We start from the raw sequence: 19,117 nt of genomic DNA on the forward strand, positions 1-19,117 counted from the left end.
CCGTCTTCTCTCCCACCTATCCGTTCCTCCCTCCTCACTGACCAACCCCCATCCCAACTCCCTACCTACACTCCCCTTTACTAGATTCATCCCCGTCTCCTTGACCTGTCCGTCTTCTCTCCACCTATCTGCTCCACTATCCATCTTCTATCACCGCCTCCCCCTCTCTCTGTTTATTTCAGAGTCCCCTTCCCCTCCCTCATTTCTGAAGAAGAGTTCAGACCCGAAATGTCAGCTTTCCTGCTCCTCTGATGCTATCTGGCCTGCTGTGTTCATCCAGCTCCACACCTTGTTATCTTATTATTGAAAGCTGGGACTGGCATGCAATTTCCTGATTACAGACAAATGACTTACAAGGAGAAACAAGAGAGAAAAGTGACTTCACCAGAAGCAGGACTATTAAACAGTTGAAATAAATGTCTTTTACTGTATTTTCATCATTCTATATGTTAATTGCAAATTCTAGTTGCAAAGATCATCCTTTTTATTGTCTTTGATTTGCTAGGGGAACACAGTAAAATAACACTCCACACACGGAATGTTTTTATTGAATGTACAGCAACTGATCGCACAAAAGTAAGTATACCAGTGTTTGTTGGGAGTTTTATAAATTTTGTCACACGTGTATGAGTAAATGTAACAAATGTAGTCAAACTTGACTTAAACTTAAATAACTGACTTTTTCTTACCACCAGGCAAAAATAGTGCTGGATGTGATTGTCACAATGTTCAGTGAGTACTGTGAGAAACCATTTACGTAAGTACTTCCAAAAATGGTACCTGCAGCAACAACAAATTGAACTTCAATACGTTTTATGTATTTAACGTAGCAACATGTACAAAGGTACATCACAGGAGCATTATCAAACCTGATTTGACACAGCGCCACATATGGAGATATTGGGGTTGGTGAACTGTGATCTGAGGGAGAGATTTATAAGGTCTGAGAGAGGGGGAAGTTTCAGGACAGCTTAAGATGCTGACAGCTGAAGTGGTGGAGCAACTTAAAATGCCCAAGAGGCCAGAATTGGATGTACTAAGTCCTTTAGCATCTGATTTAAAAATGTTTATTCATGAATGATAACGTAAATACATTTTACGTACAGAAATGAGATAACATTCTACAAAATTAGAGATTGTGTTTTAGGCAAATTGTGTGTATTTTTGTACTTAAACAATGAATGGCTGCTACTTGTAACTCCTTCCCAGCAACTGTTGGGATTGTTCTTGGATTTTAATTTAAAAAAAAATCTTCAGATGCAGTTTAATTGTAATTATCAAGTGCAGATGACTGGAAATGGAATGTAAATTAAAAATAAAAATCTGTTTTACAGAGTTGAGGCAGCTCAGGTGATATATCCAAATGAAGAAACATGCATTTACCCAGTGAGTATAATCAGCCATCCTTTCAATTGTGTAAGAAATATAGTTGATACTCTTGATCATAATTGCCCAGTATTATCAGTGCTGAATGTAACCTCCAAGAGAATTACAGTTTTCAAAATGTAGGGAAATGAATTTATAACAATAGATAACAAACACTGGTGCCAGAGAAATAAAAATGATAATCCTCTGTGTTCAGAGAAGCAGTTTTGTATTGTCTTCATGCTTCCAACTTGATAATTTTCTGCACAATATTGAACTTTTAAATAGATAGGTGATTGCTGTACTTGTTCATTTGGATTTTTTTTTAAATTTCAAAATACATTGTATAATTAAGCTTTCATTGATTAATGTGACAATATATGTACTCTCTGTTTGCTAATCATTGAAGAAACAAATCAGCTCAAATAGCACAGAATAAAGGAAATAAAAGTACTACTTTTTATGTGAGATGTGGTATTGTCAATAGGATTTTAATAAAGTATAACAGTTACTACAGAAGAGTTCTGTCACCTATGCTTGAATTACGAAAAATGTACAGCAATGCAATTGGATATTTTTGCTGTGCCTGGGCCAAGCATTTTGAGTAACTTTAGAGGAAGGATTTATACAGGTTTGTAAGTGGCAGTAGCAATGGGAGCAGTTTGAAATGCTGAATAAACAACATTGCTAAACATAATTGCACAAAATTGAAGTATGTTTGTTAAAATATGATGTTTCATTTTGTAATGTTATGATATAATGCTATAAAACTGGTAACATCAAGTTGTTACAAATTTATTTCTGACTTAGATCTTGTTTTAAATTTGGTCTCAGTAGATTTCACACTTCAAAGATTATAATTCCAAAATTTAAAACTTTAATGTTGAATAAACGGCACACCCTTTCAATTTATGTAAAGTAACTGAAATATACTTTGAATGAATCTGCAGCTTAGCAGTGTTTCCTTTTAAATTACAAGTCTTTACCGGTTGTTCAACAAGGATTTTAGATTGTACGATCCAAGCATATTGGTGTACAAAGCTACTTGATGACTTTCACATATCAAAAATATTACTAGTTTTGGTTACACGGCTGCAGGGATGTCAATGTCGGCACTGCAGAAATGTGATTTTACTTGTGCAATGTGTCCATTTTTGCTTTATTCAGGGATGTGAATATAACTGGTAAGGCAGTCACGTATTACCTTTCCCAATTTTCCTCAGTAACAGTGTAGATACCTCTACACTGGTGTTTGGAAGTGAGTTCTGGGTTTGTAACCCAGTGATACTGAAAGAGTAACAGTATAGTTCCAAGTCAGGATAGTGTGCAACTTGGTGGGGAACTTGCAGGTGGTGCTGTTCCTACGTGTTTTCTGCCCATGTCCTTCTAGGTGTTGGAGGTTGTGAGTTTAGAAACTGCAGTCGAACGAACCTTGGTTAGTTGCTGGATTGAATCTTGTTGTAAAATACACCAGTTTTGGAGAGTGATTAACTCTTGTGTCATTTCCTTTGTGTTGTTGCAGATGTGCTTATCCAGGCAAGTGAAGAATATTCAATCACACTCCTGGCTTTTGTCCTGTAGTTGGTGGACAGACTTTGAGGAGTCAGAACATTGATATAGTGGGATCCAATGTCATTGTTCCTTCTGAACTGATTGTGGGGAGGGGCCAGTACCATACTTTCTAACACAGCTGTGACCAGTCAGATGGAACCTATAGAACCACATCCTAAAATAAGATAGCATTTTCCAGAGAGGAGGGAGAAATTTGGAGGAGTTTAACATAATATTTAAAATGGCTTTGTTGATAACGCATGACAAACCTTTTTCTTTTTTTGCAGGAGATGGGGTATAGAAAAGAAATTCTAAGCGCAGATTTTATTAACAAGCATGTAGGAGTCAAGTAAGTTATTGAAACTATTATATTTACCTGATCAAATTGAAATTAAAATTCTAAATTCTAATTCTAAAATTAATTGTTTATTTTACTTACAGTGAAACACCTGAATCTGTTGCTAAACTGCTGAGTCGAATGTACTTAAAATCCAAGGTGATAGGGAATGGAGAACAAATAGAAATTGAAATTCCCCCCACAAGGGCAGACGTCATCCATCCATGTGATATTGTAGAAGATGCAGCAATAGCCTATGGTTATAACAATATCAAGATGACCGTTCCAAAAGCATACACTGTAGCTAATCAGGTGAGAGACAGCAGTCTTTGTTATTGATTAAAGTAAATGGTTGTAACATTACATTACATCTGCATTGTTATTATGAGGTAAATTACGGACCATTGATCTTCGAATCCCATTATCTGATTTAATACCTGAGACTTTCACAAACTGCAATGGTTTTAAAAAGGATCGAAAAATATTGATTAAAAATAGCCACAGGCATCACCTGACCCATACAGGTTCGTCAAGTTTCTTAAAAGTAACATGGATTTTTAAAAAAACGCTAGTATAAGTTGAATTAACATTTACTTGAAGGCATTTAAACTAGTCATTTAACCTGTGAAAAGACAGTCAACTCCAACGTTCCCTCTACATTGTTTAGCTGTACAATCACTTGGAGCTCCTTACATGCCCAGCTGGCATGCTGATATATTGACAATGGGATTTTCCAGCTGCTGCCGCGCAAGGACCTTAGATCTGTGCAGCAGCTGGAAAAGTTCGGGAGACCGTAGCACATTTTCCATTTTGATTTACACCATAATGAGGGTCTTCACATGTAGATGGAATCTGTAATTACCAGACTGCAAACAGAGAATTTACACCAGTTGCTATTTCAAGCGTCGTATTTGGCAAAGCAGAGATTGATTTTAGATTACAGAGCTAACATATGCTGGAGAAAGCTTTCTCGCCATCTCTCAAGAAAAGAAAATATCCAATTACAACACTGACTGGGAAAAAAATCAGTATCAGAAAGCCAAGAATTTAAATGTTCACTGCAATGTTTACTACTGTTGAGGATCCAAAAACCCAAATAATCAGTTGTGGTGTTGGGATTAAACTTTATGCCTCAATGACAACCAAATGACTCTTAAACTGTATCTTTTAAGATTTTTATCTACTGGATGCTAACCCCTTTTAATAAAATCTGTGTGTGTCTCCATGTGCCTTCACAAAGATCGTATGCTTGATATCAGGACTTTATTATTTTTCTCAGAGTTGGCATGTGATCAACTTACTCTTGATTAACTCCAGAAAACCTTGTGACTGGCTCCTTAGTGCTACAGCAAATTTAGTTAACTATGTTTTAGTTGGAGAGTGGTATGTCCTTGTGCTAAAAATAACTTAAACTTTTGTTGTGACCGACTGAGAAGGTTGGGAAAAGGGAATCTGGTTCACCCCTCCTCACCTGTTCCTCACCTGCTAGGATGTCAAAGAGTCTCTCAACTTCCATACGTTGCATCCCACTGACACCACTCACCAACATGCATCCCTTCAGAACATTCACCTTCCCTCACAACAGCTCTCCCAGCTCTAACAATGCTCACTGTAGTGATTGTAACAAGGTCAGCAGGATGGACCTCATAGAATATGAATTCCGCGATTGGGGCTGTTAACCAGGGCAGCACAGTGGTTAGCACTGCTGCCTCACAGCACCAGGAACCCAGGTTCGATTCCAACCTCGGGCGACTGTCTCTGTGGAGTTTACACATTCTCCCCATGCCTGTGTGGGTTTCCTCTGGGTGCTTAGGTTTCCTCCCACGTCCAAAGATGTGAGGGCTAGGTGGACTGGCCATGCTAAATTGTCCATAGTGTCCAGGGATGTGGAGCTTAGGTGGGTTATAGGGGGATGGGTCGGTTTGAACTTGTTGGGCTGAAAGGCCTGTTTCCACACTGTAGGGATTCTATGATCTATTCTATATTCTATGAACCTGGATAGATCAGAATAGGAGTGTCAGACATCCTGGTGCTCTGAGGAAGCTGGAACAGTGTCACGGACTCTCCACATGTAAATAAAGGGTGACTTGGTGACAGGATACTGGCCTTTGTGGTGTTATTTCACTCACTGCCTGTGCATACCCAACACAGATCATCACTCCAACAACTATCATCAAACCCTGCCTTCCCAACACTAGTCACCACTCCAGCCCACCCCAATCTCGTGACACTGTTCACCCTCCCACACCCCATCCTCCCTCACTATGCTCAGCTCCCTCATACCATCCTCCATCCCTACATTGACAATCCTCATCATACCCTCTTCCCGCTATGATACCCCCTATCACCCCACACTGTTTAACCCACATCATCCTTTCTATGTCCACCCCCGAAACCTCGCCTTCCCCCATCCCCCGGCCAGTACATTAACAACCCTCAGTCCATCCTTGCCACTGTTGACCTTGTTGCAATATCAGCCAGACTAAGGAAGAAAGGATTTTTGGAAGTTGAGCTGGGAAGTGGTTGCAAGGGTTGTGACCATCTTTAGGGGTGTGGCGGGGGGGGTCAGTCACATTGTAGTCATCGGGTGGTGGGAACGAGCAGCGTCAGGGGACGGTAATATGTGTTAAGAGGAGTATGAGTTGCGTTGTGAGAGGTTAGAAGGTGCTGGAGAAGGAGGGAGTAGGCAGTGTTGAGAGGAGGTCAGCCAGCCACCTGATTTACTTAGACCTGTGTTTCCTAACTGACTTCACAAGTGCTAGGAATCATTGTAAAAACCATGGTGCACACACAGCAAACAGCATCAGTGAGGGCTCGCACAAAGCTGTTATGGAGGTATCAAGTTTTGTTCCTGGTGTAAATCAGCTCCCTAAAGTTTCCGATGTCATTGTGACCTTAATAGCAGTAAAGGTCTCAGATGCTATTGGGATCAGAACATCTGGGCAATGAGGTGATCATTTATTTCATTGATGTTACTGGAACCTTGTAGTATGCAAATTGGCTGCTATGCTTATCGGCATAGCAACACTGACTACACTTCAACTACTATTCACCAGTTGTGAAGTGCTTTAGAGCAATACAAGAATACAAAATATTTTGTTTCTTTTAGGACAAAGCCTTCTCAAAATAGCGCTCAAAATGAATACTGAACATTGTGCTACTGAGACTGCAAAGCCTGGCACTACGTTGCTGAAGCTGTCTTTAACCTGACCACCTGATTGCTTTTATTTTCTCCTTTATTAGTTCTCGTTGAACAAATTAGCTGAGCTGCTGAGGCAGGACATGGCAGCTGGTGGATTCACGGAGGCCTTGACCTTTGCTCTGGTGAGTTCATTATCACTTCCTAATGTTTAGGATCATTGTAGGAACTTAAGTAAGATCAATTTCATTTTTGTTTTGGTTTAAAATATTTTGCTGAGACTTAAATGCATTTGTAACTTCATTTAGCTGCAATCATATGTGCATCCTCTTGTGTAACTGATGCATATTAAGATAATTTATTTAATTATAATGTTGAGCAGAAAACACAAACTTTGTGCATTTTTAGAAAGAATGACAACGATGATAGACTTATGACAAACTGCTGCACATGATTTTTTTTAACATCAGATGTCACTTTTTGCAGTGAGCGAATTAGAAATCCCATTATTATACTTCTTGGTGGAATTATGGTAATACACACAATTAAAAATTTATAATTAGCCAACAACATTTCTGGAGCAGATTGGACCTGAACCTAGTCCAGAAGTAGGAATGCTACCTCTGTACCACAAGAGCCCTCTATTTACCTCAATTTTGTTTTTCGTCATCCAGTCCAGCTATGATTTGATATACTGTTGGTGCAGGTGGGACTTGCAGCCAAGCCTTCTGGCTCAAAGGTAGGGTACTACACTATACCACAAGAGGCCTCTCTTTACCTCATTTTTTTTTCTAATCAACCTATTCAGGGATGTTATGACACACCTCTGGAGGGGGTAGGATTTGAACCTGGGTTTCCTAGGTATACAACACCTGCACTAAAAGAGCCTCTCTCTTTACCTCTACTCCATGTTAAGTGGTTCATCCCAGCTGGATCAAGGAAAACAGTTCATGGAAATAGATGAGTTCCTTGATAAAGCTGGGGGTGGTGGGGGGGGAGGTGGGGAAGTGGGGAAGAGATTGTGTGCGGAGTTGGTGAGAGTTGACCTATATTCCAGTATGTGCAAACGACCTAATGATGATGGAGCATCATTAGTAGAGTGCTGGAAACTGGTAACTTGACCTTAAAGTTGTAGGACGCTATATGGACAAGACAAACTGCAGAGTTGACTTTTTTAAAGACAGGTGTTTGCAATAGCTTGGTACTGACTGTACAGCTTCCTGATAGTGATGCATAGAAAGCCAGGGAAAAAGCAGTTCACCTCTTTTTACATACAGACAATGATAGTCCTGCGACAGAATTCTATTAGGCCAAGGACGCCAGGAATAGCGAATTGTGAAAGAAGCACAGGGTAGCTGGATGATCTTTCCGGTAATCTGGTGGAGTTTGTGAACTTCATTCAAACAAATGTTTGTATTTGTTCCACCTACCAACACTGGAAACATATGCTGCCAGCCCAAGGCAAATTTTGTTAAGACATCAACTTACTGGGTTGTCTTCAAAGCTGATAAATCAATGTAGCCATTTGTAGACCTAAACTGTCAGTTAGAGTTTATTCTTAAATGTCAACAAACCGTGAAAAGTGTTTTTTGATGCTTGTGTGTTGCTAAATTACAGACAAGTAAATCTTGGCCCAAATTTGCTTGGAAAATAATGGTGTTTGAACAGCACGTATCTTAATTAATGTGCAAATTAGCCAGCAACTTGTGGTGAGGAAGAGGAACCGCATCAATTACAAATTGCCACAAGCTGCTGGCATCAGCCTCTTAACCATCCCTTGAGTTTAATGAAGTTGCTGTATTTGCATCTTAATTATCCATTTAACTTGCCAAAGGAAACTGTCTAATAATCAATAGTGTAAAATACCCTTTTGACAAGGTGATAATTGTTAATCAATCTATAGCCTGGAAAGTGAACCTGACTTTCTGTTTCTTTACTTTTCCTCTTCATCCAATTTTTATTTAATCCCCCTTCTATTTATTTCTCCTAGATATTTTAATTAATCTGTTCAGAAATGTTGTTACAATTGGTGGGACTCGAACTCAGGCCTCCTGACTCAGGGTTAGGGACATTACCACTGTGCTACAGGAGCCCGCTGTTTATTTTTCTTATTTACCTGATTGAAATTGAACTCACCCACTCAAATTCATTTTCCTTCTCAAGCCTCTGTCTATTTCTCAACTGTTAAATCTAATTTGATGTCATTGTTAATTCAGGTCCCAGATGCCTTGTGCACTCGCTAGCCAATATTTGTTCGTAATTCCAGTAACTTAGTGTGTAAAGATAAGTTGAGTTTAAGAATGCAGAAACAAATCAAACGAATAGAGCATGCTATATCAAGGTCCAGCAACTTGTGCGCCATTTGTGTTTGAACACCTTGTACTGTGGATGGTTATATTTGTAAGAAATGGATTTAATAGTATTAGGGACTGGCCAACTAGTTAGCTATCGCCTTGTGTCTAATCTGTACTGTTTTTTGTTCCCTCAGTGTTCTCAAGATGATATTGCTGGCAAACTGGGCAAGGACATATCAGAAACGAAAGCTGTACATATAGCCAATCCTAAAACAGCTGAATTTCAGGTAAGAACCAAGAATGAATGTTTATTCTGTTCTTTTTGAAAGATTTGCACCTTTGCTATTTCCAATTTTAAAGACAGATTTTTATGTGTGTAAATAATCTTTAAGTTATACCTTAAAAGATTTGAAGTACAGTTTTGACCTTTATTATAATTGAACTTTCTGACAAATTTATTTTAGGATAGGAATTATTAATGAGATAACTATCAAAGTATAATTATCCTAAAAATGGTATTTCTGGGTAATAAAAGATCTATTTTGATTATTTGTAGAATCTGATTTGTTATTCAGTAAGTGAATTGCTTGATTTGTACCTTAACTGGGACATAAATCTGATTCCATGGGTCTTCAGTGTTGATCTTCAAACTCAGGGGAGGATTTCTAGCCTGCAGTGTTTGCACTAAAAATGTTAATTAGATTATGATGAAAGAGTTTGATTTTGCTACCAACGACACCTACAAATTTCTCTCTCCTTCTGTTGTTCTTCTACTGCTGTCATTCTCTCCGGCCGTCTTCTCTGTTATCCACTCTTCCTGAGCTTTCTCGCTTGCACAACTCACACCTTCAGTCATTGTCATTTTTAATGTTTTAGTTTTGAAGCTTACTTGAGAAAGTAAATGCAAAGGCGTTTTTTTTACTAAATACTTCGTGTGATTTAATTTCCTCTTAAAAATTCATTCATGGGTAAACCAGGAATTTTTGCCCATCTTTAATTCCTCTGGAGAAGATGATGGTGAGCTGCTTTCTTGAACTGCTGCAGTCTTTGGGGGTGAAGGGACAACCATAGTGTTGTGAGGAAGGGAGTTTCAGGATTTTGACTGAGTGACATTAAGGAACAGTGATGTAGTTCCAAGTCAGACTGAGTGAGCACTTCCCTCCTATATAACCTGCAAACATTCAGAGTTAGTTTCTGCTACTTTTTCCACCAAATGTTCATTATGCAGCTGCTTTTGAAAACTACTTCTTGAGTTCTTTGCCTGAAGGCAGGTCCTATATTTTGTATATTATTTAATGCATTATTGACTGAAGCTTATTTAAATCAACCATTAACCTGTTTACAACAACTACGTGTATTTCTGTAGCACCTTTTAATGTAATGATGTTACCAAAGGTACTTCACAAAGTACTGTAGAACACCACATTATCTTCACATAAGGAAAGTTTGGATAAATCATAGAATGCTTACAACAAAGAAGGAGCCATTCAGCCTGTTGTGTCCCTGCTGAGTAAAAGCTCAGTCAAAGAGGTAGGTTTTAAGAAGCATCTTAAAGGAGGAAAGCAACGTAGTGAGCTGGAAAAGTATAGGCAGAATATTTTGGAATGAGGGGCCTAAGTACTTGAAGGCACAGCCAGCACTGGTGGTGTGATTAAAATGAGGCATGCTCAAGGTGCCAAAATGAGAAGAGTACAGATATCTTGGAGGGTCCTGGGGTTGGAGAAGCTTAGAGATAGGGAAGGGAAAGACTACGGAGAGATTTGTAAGCTAGGATGAGAGTTTTAAAATCTAAACTTTATTTAGCTGAGAAATTATGTACATCAGAGGTGATTAATGAACTGGACTTGTGCACTGCACTGTTTTGATGACCCCAAGTTTAGGGAGGTTAGAATATAAAAGGGCAGCCAGCACTGCATTGGAATAGTCAAGCCTAGAGGTGACAAAGTCATTGAGGGTTTCAGCAGCAGCTGGAAGGAAGCAGGGATAGAGGTGGATGTTGTTGTGCTGGGGGAAATGGGCAGTCTATGTGATAGAATGGATATGTGCTCAGAAGCTCATCTCCATGGCAGATTTGAAACCAACATTGTAAACTATCTGGTTCACTCTCAGGCAGTCTTGGGGAGAAGGATGGAGTCACTGGCTAGAGAACAGAGATTGTGGTGTCCAACAAAGACTATAGCTTCTGTTTTGCAAGTGTGGAGGAAGTTTGTGTTCATCTGGTATGGAATATTGAGAAAGTCTGACAATTTAGAGTCATTGGGGGGTTTGAGACAAGTGCAGTCAACACACATGTGGCAACTGATGTGTTGTTGGATCATGTTGCTGTGGGGAAACATCTAGATTAGATGTCCTTGGGGGTACACCAGAGTTAAGACTCTGCACCTGGGAAGAGAAGCCATTACAGTTGATTCTTGAGCCCTTATTGGATAGTTGAGATGGAATCAGATGGTTGCTGTCCCATCCAGATGGACAGTGATGAATATACATTAGTGAGCTATGTCAAGAGCCGCAAGCAGGTTGACATGGACAAGGAGGGATTATTTATTTTGTCACAGCTCCATAAAATGATATTATTGACTTTGTGGCAGAGGTGGAATCCTGAAAGAAGGGATTCTTCCATGGAATTCCAAGAAATTTGGGCACTTATTTGGCAGATGATAACATGTTCAAGGTTTTTAAAATAATATCTTCGGAAACCAAATGAATTAAGTTTTACAAGAAAGGTACCCTAACTTAAATTTCATATGACTCTTCTTCTAGCATGTACATTATATTGCTTGTACAGTCCTCTTTTAATTGAAGGTAGCTTAATTCAGACGATCCAATATGCTCCATAGTATAGAGCATTGTCAGGCCAAATGTAGTAAACTGCTTTCTGTTTTGGGGAACAGTAGAAGGAAGATACAGTGAGCTTGGAAAGGTTCAAGTACAGAGTCACCAGAATGGTTGTGGAGCTTTACAGGATTTAATGATTACAAGTTGCCGAAATTTGATTTGTAGTCACTTAAGTTTATGAGATTGTGATCGAGGTGTTTGCAAAATTAAAATAATTAGATAGGTTTTCTGTACCCTGTATCCTTTGGTGAAGAACAAGACAAAGTGCTAAATCTTAATAAAGTCTCATTGAGTTTGGTGGAATGATTCCTGCTGTGAGGCAGAGTGTTGAATCTTCCAAAACTTGCTGCTTTGAGTGCCATTCCTGTCCTTATGGAGAGTATCATGCCCGATTCCAGCCCATCTTACCACACAGCAATTTTGGAATGACTTGCTATCCAGTGATGTCCCAAATTAACTGGCATCCCTGGTGTTGGTACCGTTGTGAAAAACCCCCTGGACAAGCCCTGTTCATCGCAGCTGCCCTGCACAGTTTCTGACATTTGCCTTAGACACAGCAGACAGGGAGATCAGCGCCTCACTTTGTGGGCAAGGCACTGGAGGTCCTGCTGGGCAGGATAGTGGACAGACGGGGTGACCTGTTCTCCCCAGTGGAGGCCACAGCACCAGACCATGCCAACTGGTATGAGGTTACCAAAAACGTTTTTAGAGCAGTTTTGGCCAATTGGAAGGAATGTACAGCACTGTAGAAAGGATGTTAATATCGTTTTCCGCTCCACCAATGTAAGTACCACCATCTTCTCTCTGATATTTAATTACTGTCTCTGTGCTGGACCCACTTCCCACCCGAGGCTTATTTTCCACCAATCTCCCTCATTCCTGCAACATCTACCCTACTCACCCTTACCTGCTCCAACCTGCGACACCACTAACCCTGCATGCCCACTGTTCTGCCTACTCACTCGCTTAGGAAATGTCCACCAACGGTAATAACTCTGCCGTCCCTTTTCATCTTCCCCAGACCTCCCTGTCTGTCAATCCAGGAACAAACCAGCCCACAGGAAGGCAAGAAGAGTTGGAACAAGTAATTTGTTGCCAGTCATTCAGTTCCCCGCCCCTGAGCAGAGGATCCTGATTCTGACCGCCCTGAACTGCTAGTGGAGGGTGCCCTGGATCACAGGATCTCCTGTGTGAAGACTATCTCCCTTGAATGGACTGAGGCCTGCTGACAGCTAGGACAAGCTTCCTAGCTACGTGTCTGTGCTAAATGGTACCATTTAATATTCTGAGCCTGATACCTCTGGCTCAAAAAAGCAAGGCAAGGCAGGAATGCTGTGAGCTGCCAAGTAGGCTCAGAGTGAGTGAGTGTCATGACAGAAGTGAACGGCCCAGAGATGTAGTCTAGTTCAGTCCAGTCCATGAGCTGGGTGTTTGTCCCCGAGCGCACCACGTCCTTGCTACAGCATTACAATGATAGTTGCTGGTACAGCCTGAGATACATCATTGAAGTGCGAAGAATGCCTGTAGGTGGATCGGAGATGTGCTAGGAAGGTTCATAAGGCTGGCACACATTAGAATCCAGTGTCTTGAATGTGGAGGGCATGTGCCCAGTGCCCTTGGTGTGGGCCTGAGATGTTGGTGCCCAGTGTCCACAGTGGAGGTCTTTTGGTGCATGCAGCAAGTTAAATCTGCCAAGAACCTTCTCTGGTTTCCATGTTAAGTTTTCCCAGTAGCTGCTTTGTATGACGTGGTAAGATTGATGGGTTGGGCTGTTAACAAGTTGTCTAACAAGCGATAATGAATATCAGTTGGGAATTTGCTGCTGCCTCGCAAGAATCTTGCTGCGCTGCTTGAGAAACTTGTATGACAAGCAGCGAGATCATCTCAACGTCGATAGATCTCACCCAATTTACCATTCATCTCACCCCTGCCCACGTCACTCAGAGCCTGGTAAGATTCTACCCATAATCTTAAAATAGCTACACCATTCTAAAGCAAAATCCTGTTCACATCTTTTTAAATAAATGGTGACTGAAAAATCTGTAACTCTGTCCTCGGCATTGGAGCTTTCAAAGTCGAGAGAGATTTCTGGAAGACAGTGCCCAGGTATGGTTGATTGGTGGAACTTGCTCAATGGAATGGATTGGTCTACTCCTGTCAGTCTGTTTCTAATCATCCTGAAATGATTAATGTCTAATGCTTCTTGTGCGTCATTTATGTCTCTTAATTTAAATCATTAGACAAATTCTTGAAAAAAAAACTAGGCCTGTCCAGTCAGCAAAAAGGTACTTGCCCCTCTTTCAGTTCCAAACCTCTAGGGTAAGGGATATAGATTAGCCACCTTTTTCGCTGGGCATTGTTATTGAAGGCGTGGCCAACTGATGCACCAAAGAAATTGAAGTCACTGAGAAGATTACCTACCATCTGACCTGGTGATATAGATGGTGGCATAAAGAAAAACTTCCTGTACAAGAAGAGTGTTTTTGGAAGATTTATCTGCAGATGTTTATAAACTTACGCTTTGAAAGGCTTAATATGAGCAGCAGCGTGCTTGTTTTTAAAAGATGACTTTAGGCCTCTAATTGGTTCTAATTTGGAGTCCAATCCATGAGATTGTAGTTGTTTGGACTTATGACCAACGAATGCCAAAATAGTTAATCTTTACAGTGAGTTGAAACTTCAACTTGGTGAGCTTTTGCCAAGTGATGATTGTGTTATTTGCTCTTTGGAAGGAGTAATTTGAAGATTTCTGCAACTAAGTCTCAATCCCCATCTCCTTGGCTCCATACCTAGAAATATCATCCACCACCACCTCTGCACAATCCCAGTCCGACATGAGGGTGGAACAGCCATCTGATAGCGGAGAACCAACAAGGATGCCAGCGCAGATGGAATCTCTGAAGTACAGCAGAGAACATACTTGGCACAAATACATGAAATCATCACCCTCGTCTGGAAGGAGGAGTACATGCTAGATGATCTTCAAGATGCCATAATTATAACGATTTTCAAGAAAGAAGATAAGAACAATTGTAATAAATACAGAGGAGTCTCTCTGCCGTCTACCACAGAAATTCATTCAAAAAATTTAGCTCGCTTCCATTCCCAGGGCTGGAGAGCTCTCTGAGTCTCCATGGGGATTCCATCCATCAAAAAGCACAATGGATAGGATCTTCACAGCAAGACAAGTCCAAGAATAGTGCAGAAAGCAGCAGTACCTTTTATACATGGCTTTGTTCTACCTCTCTCAGTCCTCCAACTCTCTTATCTAGGAGGGATTATGGAGCCTTCTGTTCAAACTTAGCTGCCCGTAGAAATTCATCGCCATCCGCCACCTGGTGCACCACAATGTGAAAGCCTTGATCCTCACCCACAGACCAAATACATATGCAAACTGGGATCAAGCAAGGCTGTCTCATTACACCAACATTCTTTACCACCTTCCTTGGCCAGAACATATTCATTATTCAGTATTCATAAAGTTTCCCACTGAAGTTGGAGGATGAACGTTAGATTCGTGTTGCATCCAACCCGGAACTGAGATGACCCCGAACTCTGTCATCAAGCTGCTCACGTTCAGAAGGCAAGCTCCAAACTACTTTTGATGTTTTCACAGAGGTATGAGTGAGAATGGGACTTAATGCCCAGAAGACTGAAGTCTTCTATCAGTCTGTCCCCACTTTGCAACAGTGCCCCACTGAGTGTCAAGATCCACCGTGAGCCAATTGACACTGTGGATCACACTTATACCTTGGGAGCCTTCTTTTCAGTGAGGGCAGACATTAAAGATACTAACAAATGAAATTCAATATCATGTCCATTGGCACAGCGCAGCCTATGGCCACACGAGGAATGGTGTGTTGGCTGAAAAGACCTCAAACCTGGCACCAAGCTCATAAGCTACAGCTACGTTGTTGCCTGCCCTACTGTATATGTTATTGACATGAACAATGCACAGCAATGCATCTCAAATCCCGAGAGAAATAACCTCAGCAAAACTTTGGCAAAATCCTGCAAATCCACTGGCAGGATAGAATCTCCAATATCAGTGACCAGTCTTAGGCCGACATCCTCAGAATTGAGGTACTGATCTTGATCAGATGGGCCAATGGGCCAAGGAGCGGCAGATGGAGTTTAATTTAGATAAATGTGAGGTGCTGCATTTTGGAAAGGCAAATCAGGGCAGGACTGGCACATTTAACAGTAAGGTCCTGGGTAGTGTTGCTGAACACAGAGACTTGGAGTGCAGGTTTATAGTTTCTTGAAAATGTAGTCGCAGGTAGGTAGGATAATGAAGAAGGTGTTTGGTACATTGCCTTTATTGGTCAGTGCATTGAGTGTAGGAATTGGGAGATCATGTTGCAACTGTACAGGACATTGGTTAGGCCACTGTTGGAATACTGTGTGCAATTCTGGTCTCCCTGCTATAAGAAGGATGTTGTGAGACTTGAAAGGGTTCAGAAAAGATTTACAAGGATGTTGCCAGGTTTGGAGGGTTTGAGCTATAGCTAGAGGCTGAATAGACTGGAGCTATTTTCCCTGGAGTATCAGAAGCTGTGGGTGTGACCTTATAGAGGTTTATAAAATCATAAAGGTCACGGATGGCATAAATTGACAAGGTCTTTTCCCGGAGTGGAGTGTCCAAAACTAGAGGGCATGGGTTTAAGGTGAGAGGGGAAAAATTTAAAAGCGATCTAAGAAGCAACCTTTTCACGCAGAGGGTGGTGCGTGTATGGAATGAGCTTCCAGAAGAAGTAGAGGAGGCTGGTACAATTACAACATTTAAAAGGCATTTGGATGGGTATATGATTAGGAAGGGTTTAGAGGGATATGGGCCAAATGCTGTCAAGTGGAACTAGATTTATTTAGGATATCTGGTCAGCATGGACAAGTTGGACCGAAGGGTCTGTTTCCATGCTGTATATCTCTATGACTCTGTGGTTGAGGTCAGTCTACAGCACTGAGTCCGTCATGTATCTGACCTAAGACTTCCAAAATAAGCTTTAAGCTCCAGGCTTCCTGACTGTAAGTGGCTACCGGGTGGGCAGAGGAAATGCTTCCAGGATTTCTTTTAAACCTTCCTGAAAAATAACCCTACAATGACTGACTTGTGGGAATCTTACCCAAGAATGTACCCACTGGAGAAGTGTGTGTGAAAGTGCCAACCATCCCGAGCATCTCCAACAGGCTCAGGTGGAGGTCAAGTGCAAACAGCAGAAAGACTATGTGAAAACCTAAGCATCCTTCCAACGTGCCTGTTCAAATACCACCTGCCCCACCTCTGGCAGAGTGTCGTGAACTAGGATCAGATTGCTGAAAGCATCTCATGGCCCACAAATCCACGGTGTTTTATCCCGTGAGGCTGCCTGAGAATCTGGAGAAATATTCAACAGGCCACAAGGTGGCGGCAGTGTTCCAGTTTGTAAATGGTTTAACCAAGTGTGAGCGAATGTAGGTTGTAAAATATTGCCATCGATTGGTCACTGCTTTTTCTTAAATGGAATTGCGTAGTTATCCGATGTAATAAGTAACTCTGCATTTAGCGAAGAACATTTAACTTTAAAAGGAGTATTAACTGCAAGCTGTTCCCATTTGGAGTTTGACGTATGTATGGAAAGTTCAAGCTTTGGTTCCAAAAAAGTGGAGATTGAAACTGTAGTATTTGACTAAATGTTTTTCAAGTAGTTGAACATGTGCTATTAAATCTACAATTGTAAGTTCATAACCATAAGACTATAAGAAATAGGAACAGGAGTGGACAATTTGGCTCCTCGAGCCTGCTCCCCCATTCCATATGATCTTGACTGATCCAACCTTCCTTATGTCCACCTTCCTGCTCTTTCCCCATGACCCTTAATTCCCTCTACTGATCAAGAATATATTTCTTCTCTTTATTTTATATAACAATGGTTTATTAATTTCCAGAGGAACTATCTGTTTCCTTGTTCCCTTGAATACATTCATTTCCATATGGAAAACAAACTCTTACCTATTTTGACAATAGTAGTGTCTGTTCTATTAGTTGCTGAAACCATATTTTACTGTCAGCAGTGAGCAGACAATCATGCAAGTTCTTATTCTGTGTGATAAACCTCTATTTTGGCATGTTAAATTCAGGTATTCCAAGCTGATAACGTAAACAGTTCATTTATAGCATCCATCTTTCTATTTGATTTAGGTGGCTCGTACCACCCTTCTCTCTGGTCTGCTGAAGACAATTGCAGCCAACAGAAAGATGCCGCTGCCTCTGAAATTATTTGAAATTTCTGATGTTGTTCTGAAAGATCCTTCCAACGGTATTTATACTTCATTAAACACAATGCTCGCTTCACAGTCAATTGCGCTCTTATTTTTAATTAGCATAGCGTAACTCGCCAAACAAAGAGATTTTCGAATGATATTTTACACACGTGTAAACATTAAATAGTTTTCATCGATAGTTTATGGTGTAAAATTTTGATGTTTGAATAAAATTATATTCAGCTGGATAGCATAGATTTTTTAACATAACACAGACTGGAAGCATAAAGTCCAGGAAATTTCCAGGTTCGACTGTCATCTACACTGAGCTTGCTGGCAATTGTGGGACCTCTACAATAACCATCAAGAGCACGAATCCTGGCTAATGTTTTCTTTTCTGCAGCCCAGTGAGAATTGAGGCCAAATGTGCCACCTTGACTGGTGCAGTGATTCAGCACATGTCAGTGTTCAATCTTCAGGCCGTCCTGGACTGTATCTTTCAAGTACTCAGGAAGATCTTGCTCATGCAATAAGAGAGTGCAGTAGAAATACTTTAACAATGATGTTTAGTTTAAGCAATGTTTTGTCCCTTTGGCGTCATTTACTTGTAATATTGAGTCAGTGATAGGGTATTCAATTGCAGATACTTTGCAACTGAGATATCTAATGGCCACACGTCCAGCAGGGGTCACTATATGAGTCAGGAATAGGATCCAAGGATAGTTTCTCCTTTCTAAATCATTAACATTTGGGTCAGTTGCCTGCTCCTGCTTCATTGTGATCACTTAACCCAACAAGGACTCACAATTAGGTCTGGAACCACTCTGATCTGCATGGTTTAGCTACTTAAGTATTAGGGAATTCCATTCAAAAATATTAATCATTCACTTTTTTTTTGAATTTACAAAAATGTGATCATGTATATGGGCAAGGATTGAAATCATAAGCAGATCGTCTGAGAGTTCCCAGTACAGTTTTATGTTAGCAAACTGAAATCCTCCTGGTTTTACAGGAGTAGGAGTATTTGTGCATCCTACAAATTATCTTCTAAAAATGACAGAACTTTTATGCAATATCACTCCTGCTTCAAAGGGAATATCAAAGAATTAAGAAAACAAGTCATAGGATGGATTGATTCATAAAAGAATCCAATTATATTATTGATTTTCATGTAATAAAACATATAATTTTAATGTCCTGTAAATCGGCCATCTTGAGGTATCTTTATGCCTAACATACAGGCTGAAACGTGCTTTGCAGATCTCTTGACTAATGATTACATTTCTATTATTTTCTTTGACCCAAGAGCCGAATTTGGCTTTTGCTCAGTCGTCCTGCAGTTGATGAGTGACAGTT

The 19,117-nt window shown here is 40.5% G+C and overlaps 1 protein-coding gene across 1 annotated transcript in view; it reads left to right on the top strand.

The window, feature by feature from the left end:
• Positions 1-19,117, top strand: part of farsb (phenylalanyl-tRNA synthetase subunit beta) — a 61,890-nt gene that overhangs the window by 18,381 nt on the left and 24,392 nt on the right. Inside the window, exons 8-15 of the mRNA XM_048604406.1 lie at positions 506-576; positions 696-757; positions 1,335-1,386; positions 3,204-3,265; positions 3,358-3,565; positions 6,497-6,577; positions 8,881-8,973; positions 17,700-17,817. Coding sequence (XP_048460363.1) covers positions 506-576; positions 696-757; positions 1,335-1,386; positions 3,204-3,265; positions 3,358-3,565; positions 6,497-6,577; positions 8,881-8,973; positions 17,700-17,817 — 747 coding nt within the window. The remainder of the gene's footprint in view (positions 1-505; positions 577-695; positions 758-1,334; positions 1,387-3,203; positions 3,266-3,357; positions 3,566-6,496; positions 6,578-8,880; positions 8,974-17,699; positions 17,818-19,117) is intronic.

The sequence above is a fragment of the Rhincodon typus genome, chromosome 13 (assembly GCF_021869965.1).
Source record: "Rhincodon typus isolate 14 chromosome 13, sRhiTyp1.1, whole genome shotgun sequence".
NCBI classification, from domain to species: Eukaryota; Metazoa; Chordata; class Chondrichthyes; order Orectolobiformes; family Rhincodontidae; genus Rhincodon; species Rhincodon typus.